The sequence below is a fragment of the Stegodyphus dumicola genome, chromosome X2, assembly GCF_044657685.1.
Source record: "Stegodyphus dumicola isolate Sdum_Otavi_A_Nest chromosome X2, ASM4465768v1".
NCBI classification, from domain to species: Eukaryota; Metazoa; Arthropoda; class Arachnida; order Araneae; family Eresidae; genus Stegodyphus; species Stegodyphus dumicola.
Window position 1 is genome coordinate 37,633,592 of NC_140781.1, and position 23,099 is coordinate 37,656,690.

The window sequence follows — 23,099 nt, forward strand, 5'->3', positions numbered from 1 at the left end:
AATATTTATATTACAGGCTGCTAACTCTTTCAGACAAAGCTTGTTGACAGTAGGTGGCACTGACTTACAAATAATTTGTTGACTAAGAACTTGAAAGTTGCAATTATAATTCCCATGCACACTCGATAAATATAAAGTGTATACATCATGCTTGCATATCCCTGAGTCCTTCCCTTCAAATAAAGAGTGTTGTAAATATTCACAACTCTGAGGTTCATAGTTCATTTCTTTAGCTGTACTTCTTAATAAATATGATCGCTGTGAAGCAGTATCAATAATAGCTCTTGCGATGCGTTTTTTCCCATTACTTCTAATTATAACTTTGAATGTTTGAAGCATTACGTCCAGAGTAGAAGATAAATTTGAAAGAGCTTGATCCACTTCAGCACTAATCTCAGTTTTCTTTTCAACTTCAGGTGATTCTTCGTTTTTTGACATAGTTATTTGGTGCATCTTTCTACACAGAAAAATATGGTGTTTTTTACCACAACACAAGCAACCAGCTTTCAAGTTACAATCCTTGACTGAATGTCCAGATTTCTAACATAAAAAACACTTGTGAGATTGTTGAACCAGTGACTCCCTCTGCCTTAAAGGTATTTTTTTTACTTTTAGACAGTCTCCAGAAAAATGTGAATTAGAACAGAATATGCACTGTTTTGATACTTGAGATGAAGTTAGAAGGTCTGTTGCACTAGGTATATTTGAAAACTTTCTAATCTTACATTTGTTCTCTATTACCTTTTTCTCATATGAAAGATTATGTTTTACTTCTGCTTTTGGTTTCGATGTGTTGAAACTTTGAGAGGCTAAAAAAATGCGTTCTTCAGCTTCGACTTCAGCTTGTAAAAATTCTAAAATGCATTCTAAATCACTTCTCTCAATTATAGTTTTACTTTCGTCTGAATCATCTAAATTCACTTCTCGAATTCTACGATGAGCAGATCTATAGCGCTGCCAAGCAACAAGAGTTTCTTCGGGTAATGATGATTCAACTAGTGGAAAAAGTATTGCAGCATATTTTTCCCTAGTAACACCTAATAATTCAAGTGATCGCAGTTTACTCTCTAGTTGATCGAACAATTTTCTTAATGAATTTTTAGAAGTGTTCTGTTTTTCAAGAACTAATACTAATAAGTCTCTGACATATATACCTGAATCAATAGTTCCTCTCTGCCGAAACGCATTTTCAGCTGTTTTAAAGCTTTTTCATAACTATTACCCCCTGGGGGATAGCTCTTAATTAATTCTTCAGCAGGACTGCCTTTTTCCATTGCTTGAGATAAATACGAAAATTTATCGTGAAAATTGATATTAATGTCCTCATCAATTTTTTGAAACTGACCCCAAAAGTATAGCCAATTTCTTACACTACCATCAAAAGTAGGTAATTTTATTTTTGGGTAACGTAATAAAGTGTTCGGCTGCGAAACAATGTTCAAATTTTCATTTTTAGAAGATAATTGTTCATTCACTAGTGTTTCTAGCTTCTGCTTTAAAGATCTCTATCGATCAATATACATTTCTGACTCATCTACCGCTTTCTCTATTTCGGTATCGGAAGTATTTTCAGAATACAACAAATGTTTATATTTCTCTTCACATGCTATCATTAATAAAGCTTTCTCTTCAATTAGCTTTAATTTATTAATTTTATCAGCATGATTTAATTTGATTTCTTCCTCATCAAAAGTATTACATGCTCGAGTAAACAACCTTCTAAGTTGCTTTCTATCTTTCAAAACAATATCCATAATGCGCAAAGAATAAAAGAAAATATAAAATATTTTTTCACTCACTCTTAAAAATGCAGCCGTAGTCCTGTCTCTTGGATGCCAGATATCCCGTTTTACCTTCGATATCAGAAGAATTATGATGGAAAATGAGTATACAATCAATTATCCAATGAAAGACATCTCGTCACAACACAAACAGTTTAATATTACAATTCTATTTACAAGTCTAATTAAGTATTAGTTTTAGCTTTGACACCTCAAAGCAATACTCAGAACATAAATGGCATAAAATATTACTCATCAGTTTTTAAATACTCATGAAAAACATCTCAAAAAGTCATTATTCTCATTACTTAAAACGAAAGTAAACAATAGAACAAACTCGAAAACGTAGATGTAAAAACTCAACTGTTGCCAATCGCGATTTACTAAATTACATCAAAATAAAGATAATAATCAGGTAGAGGTTCAACTTCACAGATACTGTTACTTCTAAGTCTATATTAATAGTTTTATAGTCAGATGGAAAATATCATTCATACACGAAATTTTAAAGGTTTTTCATCTTTGAAGAAATAAACACTTTTGTACCATGAATTTTAAACTTTTTAGAACTTAAGTAAAATTTTGCTAACAGTAAAATTTCATAAAAATAGCTTACTCTAGATATTATGGAATTAAGACTTTTTAGGTGGCAAAACTAAGCAAGAACTTCATATGCAGGGAAAATGTATCTACAGGTGTTGAATTATATTTGAGGACTTAAAGAATCACATTTTAGGAGGGAAAACATTCATGTAAACTCTGTAGGCTGTTTGGGGAAAAGATTGAATATTTTAAACTTTAATATAAATGCATTGAGTAGCTGATAATTTGATGAAACTGTAGTTTGCTAAAACTTGTACTGCATTAATTCTCTACAGAGCATTATAAAGGAATGTCTTCATCTTTCTGCAATTTCATGGATTTAGGCTTAGTAGCAAAAAACCTTCCAACCCTGGAGGGACGCTCGCAAAAAAAAAGAAAAATAATTGGCCCCAATGGTACATTCGCATTTGCTCCTTTTGTTAAGGGATTAAGGATTTTCTCTGAGCTTTTGGAGCATAAGCATATATATTTATTAGTAAATAACAAGTATTCTATTTACATGTAACTATGAACAGCAAATGTTGAAAATTCAGTTTGGAAACAGAATTCTTTCTTTGATTTCGCAAAGAGGAAATGTTTTGTTCTAGCTGGTTCTATTTCCTTGTGGTTGAATAGGTTGTCTGCAAGCAACTGGCCTATATGCAGTGTATGTATGATTCGGTTTTTCTTCAGAAAGTCCTCTATGAAGACAAACATCTTGTTAGGAAATAGTGGTAGTGTGCTTTACTGTAATATAATAATCTAATCAAAAACTCCTAAGAAAATGCTGATAGTTTTTAATGTGTTAATTGGGTATGATGAATGCAAATGAGGACATTTTTTGTCATGCCTGGAATATTACCAAAATGCTAATAACGACATTCTTCATCACTGAAATCAACCGTGTTATGTTGAACACATTAAGCTTAATGTAGTTCTCATATATTAACCTTTTAACTGTGAAGTTATTTTGATGATTTGGGTGCATAAATTGTCGATTTTTTTTTTTTTTTTATTTCAAAAATGAAATGTTTTCCTCGCAGTCAAAAAAACCAATAAAATGCCATGCACTTTGAACTTTAATCTCTATCCTTTGAAACCTTCAGTAAAATGCTGCCATCTGTTGAACTGAAGCTGAAATATACTTCTCATGATATATATTCGGGTATAACAATACGATGCACTAAAAAAAAAAAAAAAAATTAGCCCGAGAAATACTCGGGCGTGACATTTTGGAATACCAGTGCTGTGCCCGAGATTATTTCGGGCATGACAGTTAAAAGGTTAAATCCTAGCATGGTTACGTGGCATATTGTTAACAAATCATGTACAATCGTGTTTGCAATCTGGCACTTGAGCACTATTTGCAAACAATCAGTTGATGCACGCGCTTGTGCACTTAAACATTATGAATCGAATTTGCACAATTTGGCTTCATTTTACTCTGCATTTCAGTATTTTACATATTAGTGATTTCAGTAATTGTTATTCTCTTCAAAATATGGCTAAAGTTACTTAAAAGTATGCCACATTGCTTCAAGAGCTTTAAAAGTATGCCACATTGCTTCAAGAGCTTTAAAAGTATGCCACATTGCTTCAAGAACTATCATATTGCAAATTAATTCTTTGAACATTGAAAATACTTGATTTATGTATTAAATATCATAAGGTTTTTTTTTTTTTTCGTGGAACTAAAAAAATCAATAAATTAAAAACAAATTTTCTTTTATTACTTGAGGTTGGTTGGAGTTTCACAAGATTTTATATTTTGGTTAACAGGTTAATTATCCAATTCAGAAACCTGATAAAAAATGGGCCTGTTACAGCTGCTAACTCTTCTGATTTTGCATCACATCTTCTGATCTCCTAGTAGATCATTGAATCTGACATTTTAAAATTTTTACCTTTTGCTAAGGAAGCTGTTTCACGACAATAAATGAAATTAAATTGTGCAAATTTCGTCTCCCCACCACATACATGTTTTCAACATAATTTTTTATATTAAACTTCTTTTGATCTGAACTATTTTAATGCACTGTGGATATTAATTGAACTTTTTATAAAGATTTAAGCAATATTTAATCAGTTTGTAGAGACATTAGGTTATTTCGAAGCAAAAGAGATGAAAAATGAGCAAGGCCCTCACTGGGACTCAAACCACGGACTTCTCGAATACGCTTCGAGCTTGCTGACCACTACACCATGAAGGCATGCTAATAAGGCGGGAGAAATGCCTTACCTTCTCCCCTTCTTAAAGGGTGACTGAATATTAGGGAACCCAATTACCTAATCCTGGTGGTGGAGAATCATAATTCACCACCTTTTTTAGGTCAGGCGCCACTACAAAGACATTAGGTTATTTCAATGCAAGAGAGATAAAAATGAGCAATACCCTTGCCGGGATTCAAACCACGGTCCTCTCAAATACACATCGAGCATGCTGACCACTACACCACGAAGGCATGCTAAGAAGGCAAGATAAATACCTTATAAGTTAATATTGGTATTTAATTTAATTCACCACTGCACAAAGGCATGCTAAGAAAGCGGGAGTTATATTGTTATTATATATATTATAAGTTAATATTGGTATTTAATTTAATTTTACATCAGTATATAATATATTACTGAGTTCATCCACACAATAGTACGTACATTAATCATTAATTTTATTTCCATCGTTTTTAAAAGTACTATGAGAAACAAAAGCTTTCCTTCCCTGATTGGGATTTTGTCAGTAAGTAATAAAAGGAAATAAATAAAAAAAGGAAAGTGTAATAAAAGGAAATTAGCCAAAGGACAAAGTTTAGAATATGTAATTTATTGGAAGTTTATTACAAGTAGTAGAATAATGAATTATATTTTAAAACAAATTTAAATCAATTTGAATTTTGAAATCTTGCTACTGCACAGCATGAAAAACCTCTTGGAAACTCTTGGTTTTTCATATTTCAAGAGGGGCAATTATAGTATGTTTCATTTGTAAATGTAACATAAAGCATGAAAAGTTTTAAAACTAGGTAATTTTATTTTTCGAAAATGGAGTTTTCTTTTTATTTTCTCATTAAGTATCTGAATTGCCCTCAGTACTTTAAATCCTCGATGTTGAAAGGTTTTTAGATAAGCAGTTTTTATAATCTAAAGTTTAGATATCTATGTTGCGATGAAGCATGTGTAAATATCAAATTTATGATTTCTTTTAATATGTATAAGGCTGTTAAATGGTCATTAAATAGAAGGTAACTTTAAAATGATGCTTATTTAATGTAGCTTGTATTCTAAATATAACCTTTTTTTTTTGTGTGTGTGTGTGTGTAGGACTTCACAAAAAGAGCCAGGCAGAAAGATGATGGAAGTTTTGAAAAGATACCTTATGGACAAACTATTTTCTATGGCAATTCTGTCTCAGAAAGAGATGAGATTGTGTCAGCTACCTTTAAAATTTGTATTCTTATTGAAGGTACTTTTAAACAAAATTTATTCTGTAATTATAATCTGAAAAGGCTATCCAGAATGATATAAATGCCATTTCGTTTAAAATTTCAGAAAAATAATTAATTTTTGTATTATCAAAATGAACTATTCTGTATTATAAATATAATTATATTAATTTCCTGTTTTTGAAGATGGCTTTGTAATTATAATTATAATGCACACTTTGTGTGCTGAGAAAAATCTATCACAAAAATAATTTGGACACCTTTTTTGTAACAGTTTTAACTTCAATATAACTGTACTTTGCTTTTGCTTTCAAAGTATGATAATTCTGGTAAAGCACCATTTTAAATGTTTCTTTATATTGTATTCTGTAGTACACTTCCCTAAGAATGGAATACCTAATACATTGCAGAGTCCGAAGTCTAGATGTTCTTTATCGAGACCACCAAAAAATAGATAAATAAGTAAATAAAATAATATAAAAAATAAGCCCCTGAGCTTTTTCTTGGAAGGCTTAATATTGTAAACAAAAGAAAGCAGGCGTGCCATGAATGCGAGTTTTATCTTGACCCAGATTTCTCCATGTTTATTTCTAACAGCTGTTACCTAAGAAGTCACTGTGTGGCCAGTGACAATACATTAATTAATGTTGGCCAGGATCACATTTTCAACACTTGATTGGTTATGAGGGATTAGCATTTTCGAGTTTGACCTAAACAGTAGGTGAAGCTCTGATGTTACAATGTCTACATGCCATTTTACTAGATTTAAACTGGTGATCTAAAACTAAGGGATTTCTAAGCTCCAGAATTGCCTAAGTGATTCCGGATCTCAAGTGTTATACTGTGTATTGCCGAAAGTAAAATATTAATCACATTCATTAAAAACTGCTGTTTCTGCTCTATATGCAGCATTAATTACACTTGTGTAAAATATAATTTTGCATAGTATGAATTCACTTATCTCCCACATCAGAGCTATCTTCTCATGACCTGTTGTAATGTCTGAATTATTAATGTGAACATAATTCAGACAGGAAATATGCGTGTATACTGAGATGAAGACTAATGGGAGAACTGATGACGCAGAGATCAAAGTATTATGCTGAAGTCATGCACAGAATGCTCGATCTGACCAATATACTGATAGAAATCAAGATTTCAGAAAAATCTTAAAAGAAAGTTTATCTTCCAACAATGTCATATAAGTTATGGGGCCTCTTTTAAATGAGCTGAAGTGGGGACAGAAAGAGTGTATTGCATATGTCAGAGGGCATCATGCATATGACATGTGCTATCAGTTAACCTCAACATCGAGTAAATGAGTTTGGAAGAAAGTTTTCAAATCTTCTAGGATATATCAGAATTATTCCATTTCTATTTTGAAGAAAGATGGCAAAATAATATGCATTGGAAGCTTCTGATTCTATCTAAATTATCTTTCTGTATTTGTTCAGGCTGCTTCTGAAACCGCCATTTACTTTCACAAATTTCTTTCAAAATAAACTGCACTGTGAAAAAATCTCACTCTTTCAGCACTGCCAAATGACATTTAAAGCATAAAGTTTGAAATAAAGTGTATTTTAAACTTCTAATGATATAAGTACTCCTTGTAAAAATCATGTCAGCTACACAGTGATAAATTTCTAACCTGTATGTCTTTGTTTCCCTTCTCACTCTTATTAACAATGTTTGGAAGGAGACTTTTCCATAATATACGAGTATGATGTAGATCTATTGCTAGTCCAGTAGTAAATTCCATGATGAAACCAGAGCCTATGAGGATACTGGAAAAGGACCTCCCTTGAAGTATAGCACCCACTAGTTTTCTGCCTAAAATTCTGGTGAAAACGGTCAGCCCCTATTTAGTTTGACTTTCTAGAGAAGAATGATATTTTCATATTCCATTGAAGCATCTATTGGCTGCAGTGATTCTATTTTGTACTTCTGTAGTAATATTGTTCCTTTTGTTAATTTCAGAGCCTAAATATGTGAAGCTGTCAACAGTTTCAAATTTATATTTTCCACTTTCTGAGTGTCCTTGAAGTCTGTTTTAGTACACCGCGTATATTTTGTTTTATATTCATTAATTCTCAGGCTCATCCTGAGAGCTTCCTTCTGTAGAGTTGTATAAGCCCATTTTAATGCTGCTGGTGTTCTAGCAATAATGTCAGTGTCATCAGCAAAATCCAGTAACTGTACCAGTTCATTAAAGATGTTTCCTCTAATACCCTGATGTTTGAATCTCTTATTACTTTTTCTAATGCTGGATTAAAGAGGCATGCCAATGCATCACCCTGTTTAATGCCATTTTTAATATCATTTGGCTTTGATAATTCATTCTGAGTTTTTACTATGATTTTTATTATAATCTAGTGTCAGCGTGATTAGCTGTAATAATTTTTTGGGTATTTTAAACTCCCTTAAGGCTGCAGTGAGAGCTGTTCTATTAACACTATCATAGGGAGTTTTGAAATCAGTAATGGGGGATGATCATTACTGATTTCAGTAATGGGATCAGTAATGGGATCAATTCCAAATTCTTTTGCCTTCTCCATAACCTGTCGAATATTGAATATTTGCAGTATGGTAGATCTTCCCTTTCTAAAGCTGCTTTGATAGTCTCCAGTTGTTCTTTCCATACGTACAGAGAGTATTGAATAAAATACTTGAGAATATTTTATAACTTACACAAAGCAGGCTGATTCCTCTATAACTAGAATATTCAAGTATACCTCATATTCATGTGTACACAATTTCCATTCTTCAAGTATAATTTCCTGATTCCATATTATCTGTATTAAACTGTATAATTTCTTAGATTTTATACATTACTGATCTATATACTATAAGTATGAAGGGGAAGTTGAGGAGATCTATAAAAATAATTACAGCTTGCGTTATGTAGCATCATGAAATAGTTCAATATGAACTGTTTTTTTAAGTTCTCCAACTGGAAGGCTATTTGCATCCATTTTTGCTTAAAAGGGAGATTATATCTAAATCCTTAGCGAGTTCAAATGCTGAATTATTCCAACAAAATTGGGCATGAAATGTCATGCTGTGATGTTTTATAATAAACACACTTTCATCTTGCCTGTTTTGTTCTTAAGGAAGAAATGTCTCAAGGCAATAAATACCTTAATATTTCTTTCAAACAATTGAGAAGATCACTATTCTTTGCTTCATATATATTCTGCTCTGATTTGTTCTAAATTAGAGTGTGGCCCAATTTATAGATCTGCATGATCTTCTTTATTGCTGAATTCGACTGTCATCAAACCTTGCAAGTATATTCAGGGCTTTTCAGAACATCCCCAGAGCAGATCTTGCATGATGGATGTTGAACTATCATAAAGGCATCATTGTCAATGATGTAATTTTTTTTTTTTTTTGTTAAGTTTTATTTTGCATTCTTGAGTGGCATGTTGCTATGAAGCTTCCTGTATTCTAAATAATTATTGATAAATTAAGTTTATGAAGAGACTAGAAATGGGTTATATTGCTTGTTATGTCTAACAGTAATGGATCAAACTGTGGTGATCATGTTGGCATAATCTTTATTTGTAATTGCAGTATTAAAAGTTACTGATTAATGGAAATTTATTACATTTTCACAGCTGAAACAGCTGGTATTCTCCACACCTTTTTTATGTATAGGAAATCAACTTCATTTCATTTTGAGTACTAAAGGTTCTTAAAAATTTTAATTCAGGAACCCAGTTATTATTGGTGTATTAAGTCTTGCTCAAAGCTTGTGAAGTACAAGGTGTCAGCATTTGCTTTGGAATCCCTGAATATGTCATTATTAAATGAAATTAGATTGTACTTGCTTCTGCAAAATCGTCAAACTCTTCTTAAGCATTGTGTTCACTTGCACAAACAGTTGAAGAGTCAATTAAAAAGAAATTCAATAAAATGACAGAGATTTTAAAACCAAAAATAGGAAAGAGAAGCCAAAAAGGAACTAGAAAGAAGAAATTTTACTAACTTTCTTGCAGAATGGCCATTTAATAATTACTCTTCGGTATTCATCATTTGGAGAAAATACGCCCATCTGGAGCAACTTTAATATTGATTTCACTATCAGGCATGTTTTATTAGAATGTCCTTTGATATCTGGCACATTTAATATTTTATCCACAACATTGTAACGTTTATAATGATAATTTGTATACATTTTTATGGGGAATGTCTTTATCATCTGCTTTGATAAATTATGCTTCTGTCAAATCATTCTTTAATTACACCTGATCTTAACTACTGAGTCATGTTTTAAGTGTAAATTCGAATTTATATTTTACGTGAATATTATGTTTTACTTTTTTGGTTTAATCTTTTAACCATATTTCATTTGGATTTATGTTTTGATGTTTTGATCTTGTAACCATTTACCATTTGACCTTTTTATCTCAGCTTTAATGTTCCTGTTTTAAGCATTCTAACTAACCAGTTATTTAGCACAGCACCTTGCTAATTTTTGTGCCAATAATTAAAATCAACCAACCACTAAAATTATTTATTACCTTGCATCGTTGTGTTTAAGAGCTTATTGTGCATGTTTTGCATTTTTTTAGATGGAAAATTTTCACATACAGTACATTCTGATCAAATTTTGTGCCAGATTTTCGAAAATGTTTAAATTTATGGGATGGTAAAGCAAGTTTATGTTGGGCCATGTGCTATGTAATGTACAAATTTAAGAACTAAACGAATCAATAGTCATCTGATACCTGTTTAGGGTGATTCACTTGACTGTGTAAGACATTCCCACATTCACTGACTGCTAAACTAGTTGCACTTTACTTCAAAAATGCTGTTTCCATCAAAGTATCTTCCCTACATTTATACTCAAGCATATGTGTGGTATGTATATGCATAGGTTGGCAACTGTTGCATGTATACTAAAAAATATGGCCAAAGCTTTCTTCTAAATGTTGAAACCAGGCATTTGGGTATTCAGAAATTACTAGACTTTATGATGTTTTATTTTTGGAAGATCATAAGTAAATTTAAAATTTACAGTAATTTAATAAACATTATTTCATAACAGACATTATAAAAATTTTGTTAAGATTTCTCATTATCTTTTTAATAAATAATTAAGACTATGAAGATGTGTGACCAACCTTCGCATTTTGACCATTTAATTGAATTTATAAATTGCAGTCACTATTAATGAGTGCTTAAGGCTATAATGATATAAAAAGTCATAAATATATTAAAAGGATAGCCTAAAATTTAAAAAGTTGCATTTAAACATCTGAAAACTTAATTGCACTTACAAAATAGATGCAGAATATCAAAATGCTAGGAAAAACAGTTTAAATTTTCCTGTGAAAAAGTAACGAAAAGTTAATAAAAAATTAGATAAGGCCATACAGACTACTATATACAGCTTTGTTGAAAAAGATGTCTCAGTTCAACTATACTACAGTGTGTTATACATTTATCTAAATCAAAATAGTTCCCAGTTTAATTATTAAAGGATGCCACAATAATATTATGTTAAATACATGTCAGAGTACTGTTTTCCAAAAGATATCTTTGCGATATTATTACTAAGTTATATATGTTTGATATTCATAAAACTCAAGTAAAATTAAGTGTCTTTAAGCATTCTGCTTTCTGGTAATATCATCAGAAAATGCTAAATATGGCTAAAAGTGTGGTAAATATACTGAAACTATTTGTTAAATTTTAAGTAATATGTATAATGAACAAATCTTTTCTATGCCTGGCAGGAGTGGTACTATTTTAAAAGGCAAGGTAACCTTCAAAAGAGCAGGTACTTTAAGCATGACCAAAGTGGCATGATTTTCTATAATGGCTGAAATGTAAAAGTATAAAATGAACCATCACTGCTCTCAGTGTCAGTTTGCATCATTTTTATAGCCCAAGTTAGATAAATAGTATTTTCAAGACAAACATCTCTAGTAATTACTGATGATTGAGTTAAATGCAACTGTTCCAAACAGAAGTATAAAAAGTTGAAGAATTTATAAATGACCTCAGTTTTCTTGCATTCAGTTATTGTTGGATATTACCTTACCATTTCCTTATAAATCAAAATTTTGTTATTAGCCCAAAACGGCAATTTACCCAGAAGGGCTATTGATATACGGCTATTAATTTTGTTTTGGCATTTTGCGTTGGTTCACTTTTCAAATTGTTGCCTCCTAATATTAGAGCCTTGCATTATATTTAAAGAAATTAAATAACGAATCTGCACAAATGTATGTATGTTTCTCACATTGTGAAAAAACAACGGTACCTAGAGACATCAAATTTTTAATAACCTAGTCCTTCATTTGAATATGGGCATTGTTAAGTCCAAATTTGGAATTTGTTTTATTATCTATATCATATTTTGTCAACCATTAAAGAATTTTTATTTAACAAACTCAACGATTTCAAAGCGAACAATATAAAACTGTATGGGGGGGAAAGACATTTTTATCTCCAGCACGTGAGACTGTGTATTGGAAATTCTAAATATTTGCTCTTTTAAATATTTTGTGATGTGCTGTTGAATTGAACTTTATAGTTTAAGTGCAGGAAACAGGATATTTAATAAGTAAAGGTAATGCACAATATGTTAAAAAAAAAGGCCCTTTGGACATAATATAAAATCTGAAAGCTTTATGGTTTTTATTTTTTTCTTAATTGATTTTCATTTTAGGTGGTGAGCGAAGCGCTCGTCTAGCTGAAAAATTTTTGTGGAATGATTGTACTGTCATCCCAGTGCTTTTCAATAACCGTGCAATAAAAGATCGACGTTGTCTGTTTGCATGTATATCAAAGGTAGTTTTTTGTTTTTATAACAAATATTTATCATAAAACTCATGTTGTGCCATTTATTTTTTTCCTCATTTGTGACGAATGCTACTGTTTAATGTTTCTTCAGAGAATACAAATTGGTATCAAAATAATCATGCATATTTCCCTTTTTTTTTTAAGTCTTGAAGAATCAAATGCCTTATATTTTGTTTTTGCTTGCCCTGTCAGTATGATTCTTGTCCTTTGTATTTCCATTTTGCTTTAGTCTTAGTAACTGTATGTTGCTCCGTAAAGAAAATTCAACACCATGCACAAATGCTTTAAATATGGCAAAACTTGAGACAGTGGTACAAAAGTATGATTCTGAAAAAATGATTTTAATTTTAAACAGTTACATTTGCATGTACATTACCATTGGTTGAAAATACATGATTTTAGTAAGTAGCAATTTACTATTTTGAATAGAGAAATTAACTCAGCTTTGTGTTCATTGAGTGCTTGAATTCAGTTCTGAGGTACTCGGTCTACATAGCATTGACTGAAGCTTGTAATTCATCATGTTTGTGAGAGTACTGGAGAGCAGTAGTTTGACAGGCATCCATGGCCTATAGATTCTCATTTGACTAACGATCTGTAGATTGTGCTGGCCAAGAAATCTAGATATATTTTCAAAGGATAGTGGCTGATGTTAGCTGTGTTTTTTCCTTTCCACAATATACATGTCTTACAGCAGTTCAACAATAAATTGATGTACTATAAAATATGTTAATAAATTGTACCTTTTTTCTTACTGAATATCATCAGCTGTTGACTACATCCCAAACCCTGACTTCCAAAATGCATATGTGTGATATTCCACGTTGGCAGAAGGATCATTTTGTATGCTGCCTGTACTCTTCTTTATGGAATAAATAGGGGAAGGTAAGAAATCGTGGTGAATTTCTAATTATCGTTACTGATACAGAATCAAGATAAACACATCATAGTGCCACACTCACCTCAGATAGTTCTGTTGCAGCACTGCTGGAAGCATCAACTACCATGATCCAGTATTAGTGGCAATCTTCACAAGGGGTGGCTTAACCGCAGACATGCCTCATCTAACAAGAAATCATCCGGGCCAATGTTGAAGAGTCAATGTCCATATGTAACACAAAATGGTGGCACCTGTGCTCATAAGGCTGCTATTGCAGGATGTTGAATGCATCAATCAATGTGCTATAATGTTTATTTTGGTGCTCCACCTGAAGTAGTGGCTCATTTTTCAGTTACTAATCACTTCTGAAACAGACTTCAGATAATCTCTGAACATAGTACTATACCATTTGTCACCTCAAATAGCTGTGGTGGAACACTAGTAGAAGTATTCAGAATGATGGTGTGATGTTTATGGCAGTCTCTTTGAAGAATGACTTAACTGCAAATCTATGTTATATCATGCTGTAGAGTCCTCTCCCTTGCTCCTCTAAAAAAGAAAGCTATCCAACTTTTCATAGTCTATGATTAAAACTCTTAAGATCACAACTTTTTTTTAATGCAGAAAACATAAAACTTTGGTCCATTTTTAACCTATAAATTCTTATTTTCACACGTAAAAGCTATTGAAAATTCATTACCTAGATTTTTAAAAAATGTCTTAACCTTCTCTTGGGAACTGGGACATATATGTCCCATACATTTACTGTGTTAATTAAGGCCAAAAACATTTTGTTCTTTATGAAAACTTTCTACTTAATGAGAGGCAAAAAATAATAGACCCCTGTTGATTTGTTTTTCTGTTTGCTTGCCAATTGAATGGGTGGCTAAATGTCTTGAATACGTAAAAAATTAATCTCTATGGCCTATGTGAAAAGATTAAAAGTCAATATAGTTTTCTGTTACATCTTTTATCACACTGTCAAATATCATCATTAATCATAACTTTCAAAAGTGTGCATATCTTATTTCTCTAAATGTATTGTGAAATTTGCATAGCATTGTGGCAAAATCTTCTTGGTGTTTTTTTTTTTTTTTTTTCTTCTTCTTCCCCTGATTACCAAATTGAAAAACTTAAAGGTTGAATTTGTTAACTGTAAATCTGCAAATTCAACCTTTAAGTGGCAACATCTAATGAAATGTAGTTCCTTTTTTTTTTCATTAATTTCTTTAAAAGTACAACTTAGTTAAAGAGAAAAGATTGCTGCTTCTCATTTGGCACAAATTCTTTGTAATTTGATTATTACTGCTGTGCTGCATTTTATATATTAGAATATTTACTGTTTGTTATCAGAAATGTTCAGAGATTAAAAGGAATGTTTTCTTGTAAAAGCTTATTGAATATTGCCTGATATCATTTTCTTCTGTTTGGTGTGTGCATGTTTTATTATGTATATAATTAAATTGAGTTATGTTGGATTTCCTAGGTTATAGATTACAGAGTACATAACATAAAAACATTGAATGAAAATACATATTAGCAGCTATCATTTAATACTGCAGCACACTATTTCATTTTATCTTTTGTGGCTGTAAACATAAAAGCTCTGGGCCAAACAGCCTAACTTAATGTTTCCTGCATGCTTGCATCAAAACAAAGAAGAAATGTAACTGACTAAACTAAGGCAAGCATGCCAACCGGATGGTTAAATTTCTTTCATTAGTGCAAACCTTAACACCATCTAGTGAAAGAATGAAGTACTTTAACTGAATTCCTACTGTACTCCAGTTTTAATTTATAATGGAGGCCAGAAATTAAACATAAAATTAAATTTATACTATTATTAAAAAATAATAAAAGAAGCTGTAGTAATAAAAAAATGGAAATGCTAATATCTTAAGATAATTTTAAACATTAAACAATTAGAGTCCTAAAATTAAGTTTAAAAATGTTCATACAGTTCGGTACAATTCACCATCTAGATGACAGGATATCTCCTGAAGGTAAAGTTTATGAAGTGGGCATACAAAAGTTCCTAAAGAAGGTTTTGCCTCTGACACTTATCCGCAGTCATCTCTACTCAGGAAGATTTGATAATTTTCCCTATGGGCCTTCCTTTTCGTTTCTGGGAATTAATTTTCTCTAGGTCAAAGTATCCCAGTTTCTTGGATATCTTGAATAAAAGATGATGGTGTCAAAAGAATAAATTTATGAGACTCTTCTTCAATGTATGTAAGAGGCTGATTATTCTTTGTAGCTTCAGTTTCACATGAAATTGTTGAAAGGTCTTCAAAATTAGTGATAATCTACCAAGTGTGCTTAGAAGGTTTATGTCATATTCTGCTTCTTGGGTGGTTTCTGGATATATGTTTCCTTAATGTGCACTAAATGTGGGCATTACATAAACCAGCCATTTTAACGGCACAAAAACTTTATTAACCCCTTAACTGCCGCGGGCGTATATACACGCCTTGCTCAGCCGATGCGTTAACTTTGCGAATAATTTTAGGTGTAGCAGCGCAAAGCAAATGATAGCAGTTTGGAAGGATGTATATATACGCCTGGGGCAGTTAACGCATCGGCTGAGCAAGGGGTATATATATGCCCGCGGCAGTTAAGGGGTTAACACACAAACAAAACAGGAACAAACAATTAACACAAAAATAGAACCATGTTTATCATTACACTGGCATACAGTGGGTTACCTTCGTTACTTCGCTACTAACTACTCTTCTCTTATCTAGTAAGTTACATGAGAGAGAGGTATTGCAGGCCATTCGGCTAAACTGCGCATACGAGGTCATCATGTCATGACAGTTTGTTACACCAAAGAATGAGCCGCTTAATAGAAACAATCCAATAATTTTCTCGCAAGCTGGAACCAACTGTAGGGAGACCAGCATGTGAACTCTTTAAATGACATCTCAAACATTTTACCACATGATGCTATGATTGTAACAGAACTGGATACTTGAAGGAAATTTTGTCATCACATTCTAACAACTTTGTGTTGGCTCTCACTATATTATTATTGGAAAAGTCAAACAACAAGAATCAATGTAATATTTGTAAATTTTGCAATACTAGTTTTGGATGATTTAACTACAGAACCATCTTCCTCAGCTGCCTTCTCATTATATTATTTTGTGGAGATTTCATAGTGAGGCTAAGACACATTTATAAAAATATAAACTTTATTAAACATAACATAATGACACCTCGATGAGAAACTGAACCTGCTGCATCATTTTGCCACTCTGTGTGTAAAAATTTTCTGTTTTGTAAATTATATTATATGAACTGCTAATATACGACAGTCACTTCTAATATAAAGCTGTTACTTTTACATTCTAATTATTATTTTAAACTGGGAAGTTTGTGCATTGTTTCCATCACAACATAGCATTTCATCTTATTTGTTTCATTTCCATAGCAACACCGCAGAGTATCCTTCCAGTGAAGGATACATACATATATATATATCATTGAAATTATACAAGCTAGATGTAGTAGGTTGTACAAAAATGTTGAGGGAATTTGACACATTGTCCTGATTTTGTGATACTTTTAGGTACAGTTGACATGGTATTCTTCAATGTGTCTGTCATACTGGAAGTTTTATGGACTAATGTTTTATCCCTAATAAAAAAAATGCAGGTTTGAATCGATCAATTGAAACAGTTTGAATCGATCAATTGAAACAGTTTGATTCTTGCACAGAGACGATAAAAATTTTGTCATGTTGTTGAATGACAGGAATGACCTGAGTATGGTTGTTGAAGGAGGCTTCACTCAGTTCTCAAATAAACATGAGAACACGATTTTAAGGATAAATGAATGTGGGCAGGCCCTGAACAGTGTTTTGATGTTGCAATGGGAATCAGAGATTGCATTACAAATCGTAAATGACATATGTTTATGTCGGGAATAGCGGAAAAAGCTGATCTGCGTACAAGTTATCCAAATCATGTCATTATAGGTCAAATATATGTTAACCCTTTGACATATAATGACATCTGAAATACATCACATTGTTGATGTTGAAGCAGGTTTTAACACCTCTCATCCATCACAAAATTACAGTCACTTCGAAACAAGTTTGGATTGTAAAGTATGAAATTATAAAGTTATATATATTTAGAATGTTTGTTTTTACAGTGCAAAGTTTTGTTCCCATAATTTTTAAGCCCATCAGATTTGAAATTTATTTGTATATCAAGGAGTTAAGGTAGTACCATAGACTAACTCAGAACAAGTTGCTTAGATGTCGTCTTTGACAGAAGATCGAATATGCGAAAGTATAAAAGGTAACAATTCTGTCCAGCGAATCCAGGATTTTCTTGTGCTTTTATGCTGTTTCTCAGCTGGCAAAGAAGCCATTTAATGATTCCATTTACTTGAGGTCTCTAGGCAATGGTATAAATACAATGAGTGCCCAGCAGGTGCATGAACTCCTTGAAAAGGATGTTATTAAAAGTTTTGACTCTGGTCAATAGAGCTAGTGGAAGGGCATAAAAATCGAGTTATCCACTAATTAGAGCTTTGCAAGTTGTTTCAACTGACATATCAGACATGGGAATAACTTCAGGCCATTGTGTGAAGCGATCTATTTATGGTCAAGCAGTACTGATAACCTTCAGAAATTGGTAATGGGCCAATAAAGGTGATGTAAAATGTGAGAAAATCTTGTATCAGGAAGTAAAACTGTGGAAATGGAGCATTCTGTATGGCTGTGTACCTTCGAATCTTGACATTTATCACAAGCCTTCAAGGCGTTTTTGATAAAAGTATCTATGTTAGGCCTAATGCAATGTTTGCTTATTAATTTTGAAATTGCAGATATGCTTGGATGTGTAAGGTTGTGAATACTTTAGAAGATAATAGGTCTAAATAAAAAGGAAATGAAAGGACCAGGAACATCATTTGTGGAGTCACAGTAGAGATAAATATCTTCAAGAGGGAAATATTATTTAGAGAGCTTCAAAGAAGATCTAGAATTTAGCAATTGCTGTAGTTCATTGTAAGTTGTGCTGAGGCTAACTGTTTGAAATCCAAAATAGGTGGGTGAGAAACAGAGTCTACTTCTATTTGTGAGAGTGTGTCAGCAATAATATTTTCCCTACCTATAACATATTGTAGTCAGTGAAAAATTGAAAGATATAATGTAGGTGTCTCAATTGTTGAGGAGAGCGCTTTTCTGCTTTTTGTCTGAAAACGAATGTTAGTGGTTTTTGGTCGGTAAATATGATGAAGTTGCGTGCCAAAATTTCCTAAGAGATTCGTATAATGCCAAAAGTTCTTGGTTATATGAAGACCATTTTCGTTGACTCTTATTTAGTTTTAAAGAAAGAAATGCTATTGACCATTTTCGAGTTGCATGAGAGAGCTGCAATTAGCAACTTCAGATGCATCAGTCCAAAGACTGAGTTGAGTACCAGGAATTGGATGTCTTAAGAGCAATATCCAGGAATTGGATGTCTTTTGCAAGAGCTTCTTTAGCTGCTAAAAATGCCTTTTCGGCTTTGTCAGACCACTAGAGAGGATTTTCAGTCTTTTTAGATGGACGGAATGATTTCTCTTTGTTAGAATGACCTTTGAGAAACTTAACTAACCTTTTGACATGTCTGGAATGTGTCATTTATTATTAATGGTAAAGCAGATTTTGATGCATCTCAATCATCATGAAATTACAGTTGCCTCAAAACGAGTTTGGTTTATAAAGTATGAAATTATAAAGTTAGTATATTTAGGGTGTTCGTTTTTACAGTGGAAAGTTTTGTTCCTATAATTTTTAAGCTTTAAATTTTATTCATATGTGAAGGGGTTAAGGGAGACAAGTTGTGTGTAGCACGTGGCACAAATTTGCAATAAAAATTTAATAAGGCCAGAAATCTACGAAGTTTGTTGGTCTAGGAAATTTAGAAATTGCATCAACTCAATCTGGAATTGGAGAAATACATTCTTTAGAGATATTAAATCCCAAGAAATCTAAGGTAGGAACTCCAGTGTGCACTTTGAGGATTTGATTGCTAAACCATAATGATCTAATCTTTTAAAGAGCGCTTGTAGGTGTTCAGTATGTTCTTTGTTGCTTTTTGAGGTAATCAAATTATCATCAATAATTGCATATACACCATTTAAACCTCTTGTCACCTCATCGATAAAACCTTTGACAAGTGCTTGATGCATTGCACAAATCAAATTGCATAGGAATGCTCATGAAGGTCCAAATGGGGTACAGATAGCAGTTTTATCGACATTCTCGGGAGCAATCAGAATTTGATGACATCCTTTGACAAAATCTACGTGGGAGAATGTGTTGCGCCCATGAAGTTCACTACTGAAATCAATAATACTAGGGATTGGATACTTGTTCTTTTTGGTCTCTGCATTAAGGGCTCTAAAATCACAACAAGACACCAATCATTTGTATTTTTTTAGGGGCCATGTGCAGTGGTGAAGCATAATTGCTGTTGGATGGGCAAATGTGGCCTAAATCTAAGCTATGCTAAAATTCCATTTTTGCAGTTTTCAAATGATCGGGTGCAAGTCGACGTGGTTTGGCAAAAACGAAAGGACAAAAAAGGTTTCACTATGGTGCTGAACTGAATGTTTGACAATCTGGTTTACACATCGACCTTGAACACTGCAAGGAAATTCATTTAACAATTTAGAATAATTATTATTTCAAAATGCATATTTCACCTGATATATACTAGCAACATGAAAAATGCCATGAGAAATTAATTTACGGATTCCAAGATCTGGTTGGAGGAAATCTGTACCACTTATAGCAGTTTGAAGGTTGTCTACATAAAAAGGATAAACAAACTGTTTTTTTAAACCTAAATATAAAGATAATAACTTTTGTTTATATACACTTATCTCAATACAGTCAAAAGTCGTTAATTTGGACACCCATAATCCGGAATGATCTATAATCCGGACCTCAAAGCTACAAACTTTCTGCGCATGCATGACGTTGACGCATGCACGTAAGACCTGTACGGCTGAGAATATGCGTGTGCGCATGCGCAAAATATGTTTACGAATGCGCCTTTAATGTATAACAGACGGTATATAAGCTAAGGTAAAATTATCTAATTCAGTTAATGTTGCAGATTGCGTTGTTCCTTAATCTTCGAATTGGATCCAGCTTATTATTTTTTGCAGACTGTTAGAGCAATTTTATAAAAGTAAGCTTGAACTTTCGATTATGTCAAATAGAATTTCTGATATATATTTACTAATATGTAAAGGATCTACAAAGCGAAAGTATGTTTCGAAGTCCATTAAACAAAAAGTGGAATTGCTGCAAAAAATGGATAAAGGATAATGGATTTGTTTATCTAATCATTCTGAAATCTGTTTAATTTCATGCTGCTCTGCATGTGGGGGGGGGACATTGCAAGATGCAATGAACTGGAAGTTGATCTATCAGCACTATCCTTATCTTCAGGGCAGATATTTTTATTTTATTTGGCTTATAATTCCTTACTAAATGTAGTATTTCATCTCGATGTACTCAGTCTTTGATATGATTTAAATCAAATTTCTCGTCATTATAATTCGCTTCCGATAGCGCACTTTCTTCGTAAACGAAAGAATTTCGATTGACAAATTAGTCGGTATTCTCGACACAGCAATTATAGGACTTACAGTGGAACTTTGTAACTGAACAAGAAATTATGTCTGTTTATAGAATTAAAGAGAAAGTATTATCACATAAAAAACAAAGCAACTTAACTTACATTGAAAGAAATGTTTAATAAATTAAACAAATAAATATTAAGCTTTTTTTTTTTTTTTTTTTGTAAATTTTGATAGCCTTAAGATCATAATTGTTCTTTATTTCATAAATTACGATTTCATATTTTTAATTTTATAATTTCTGCATGCCATCTTGCCAGATTTAAACTGATGATCTATAATTCGGAAAAATCGATAATCTGGAATCGCCGTAGTCCCGACGAGTCCGGATTAACGACTTTTGACTGTACAATCTAATACTGACAGTCTGCTGACCTGAAATCCGCGTTAGCTCTCAAAATATAAACATTCAATTTATAGGTTCCGGAACCGCAACATGGAGAATTAAATACCAAAAAAAATTCTTACCGAATAATAATGAGTCATACCAAATTATTGACATCATGGTAAAGTTTTTTCCCCTCCAAACTGCATCGAGGTAAAAAAAGTGGACGACTCACTCAACTTTTCTTTCAAATTCACGTTGTATTTTCTGAGGTTTGTTATTTCACGAGATTGTTTAGTGCTGCCATTTTGTTTTTTTATCCGGATATTTTGTGGATAAATTGAAAATATTTTAAATTTCAGCGCCTTTTTAATACGACAGATAAGAAACATGTTCATGATTTTACTGCCTGCAACGTTGAAAAACATACGCACGTTGCATTAACAGTAATGCCAAAAGTTGAAATTTTGCTAAAGATGGAGGCAGGTACTACTCTTCGTTTTATAGCAGAATCATATGGAATTGCAACGTGGACCATGTATGAGATACGGAAAAATGAAAGCTGTTGAAATTTTACTGCAATAGTGATTCCAACACCGGAAATTTTTGCATGAGGTGAAAGCTACGAACCTCGATGTTGTTTTGTACGAGTAGTTCTGGTAATGTTGGAGTGATAAAGTGCCAATTTCAGGACTGCCCTGAGAGAAAAGGGAAAGCAGTTTCATGCTGACTTAAAAATAGAAGAGTCATGCATTTTCAGTAGCAGGTGGCTGAACAGATTTAAGCAGAGACACTGTATACGTTATCTGAAAGCATGTGAGGGAAAAGCTTTCAGCAGATAAAGATGCTGCAGAGGAATTTATTGATGAATTTTCTGCATTAGTGGCAGAAAAAAAATATTAGCAAAGAACATGGTATACTTAAGACACAATAACACGCCGAATAAATACTAATTCAGAAGTCAAACAACAAAAATCTGCATTATATTTTCAAAATTTTCACAGGACTAGTTTCGATGGTTTTTACCGAATCAGATCCTCAGCTGCAAAACCGCAAATGAACGAATTTGCGGTTTTGCAGCTGAGGATGGTGGTTCGGTAAAAACCATCGAAACTAGTCCTGTAAAAATTTTTAAAATATAACGCTGATTTTTGTTGTTTGACTTCTGAATTAACATGGTAAACGTTATCTGAAAGCATGTAGGGAGAAACTTTTAGCAGATAAAGATGTTGCAGAGGAATTTATTGATGAATTTTCTGTGTTACTGGTAGAAAAAATCTTGCCCCCCCCTTTTTTTTTCCCCAAATACTACATCATTGATCCAACCAATGGATCAGGGCATAATACACAGAATTAAATGCCCCTATAAATCAGAGTTTCTGAAAAAAATCCTTTAAAGTGATCGTTCTATTTCACTTTGTGATTTTTAAAAAAATTCACCATCAAAGACTGTATTTATTTGTTAGCTGAATCATGGAATTCTGTTTCACAAACAACATCACTTCTTTGCTTTAGAAGCAAATTTACAGTGGCACCAACATAAATCATTTCATTCAGAGGATTCCTCACGATTTGTACTATGATGAAAATTATTATTACGAGAATAACTTCTCAAACGTCTTATAAAT

The 23,099-nt window shown here is 32.4% G+C and overlaps 1 protein-coding gene across 4 annotated transcripts in view; it reads left to right on the forward strand.

Annotated features, from left to right (window-relative positions):
* LOC118185112 (uncharacterized) overlaps nt 1-23,099 on the forward strand; it is a 254,232-nt gene that overhangs the window by 219,154 nt on the left and 11,979 nt on the right. For all 4 annotated transcript variants that reach the window (XM_085809298.1, XM_085809300.1, XM_085809301.1 and 1 more), the window contains 2 exons: nt 5,682-5,823; nt 12,483-12,604. In XM_085809298.1, the coding sequence (XP_085665424.1) occupies nt 5,682-5,823; nt 12,483-12,604 (264 nt within the window). The remainder of the gene's footprint in view (nt 1-5,681; nt 5,824-12,482; nt 12,605-23,099) is intronic.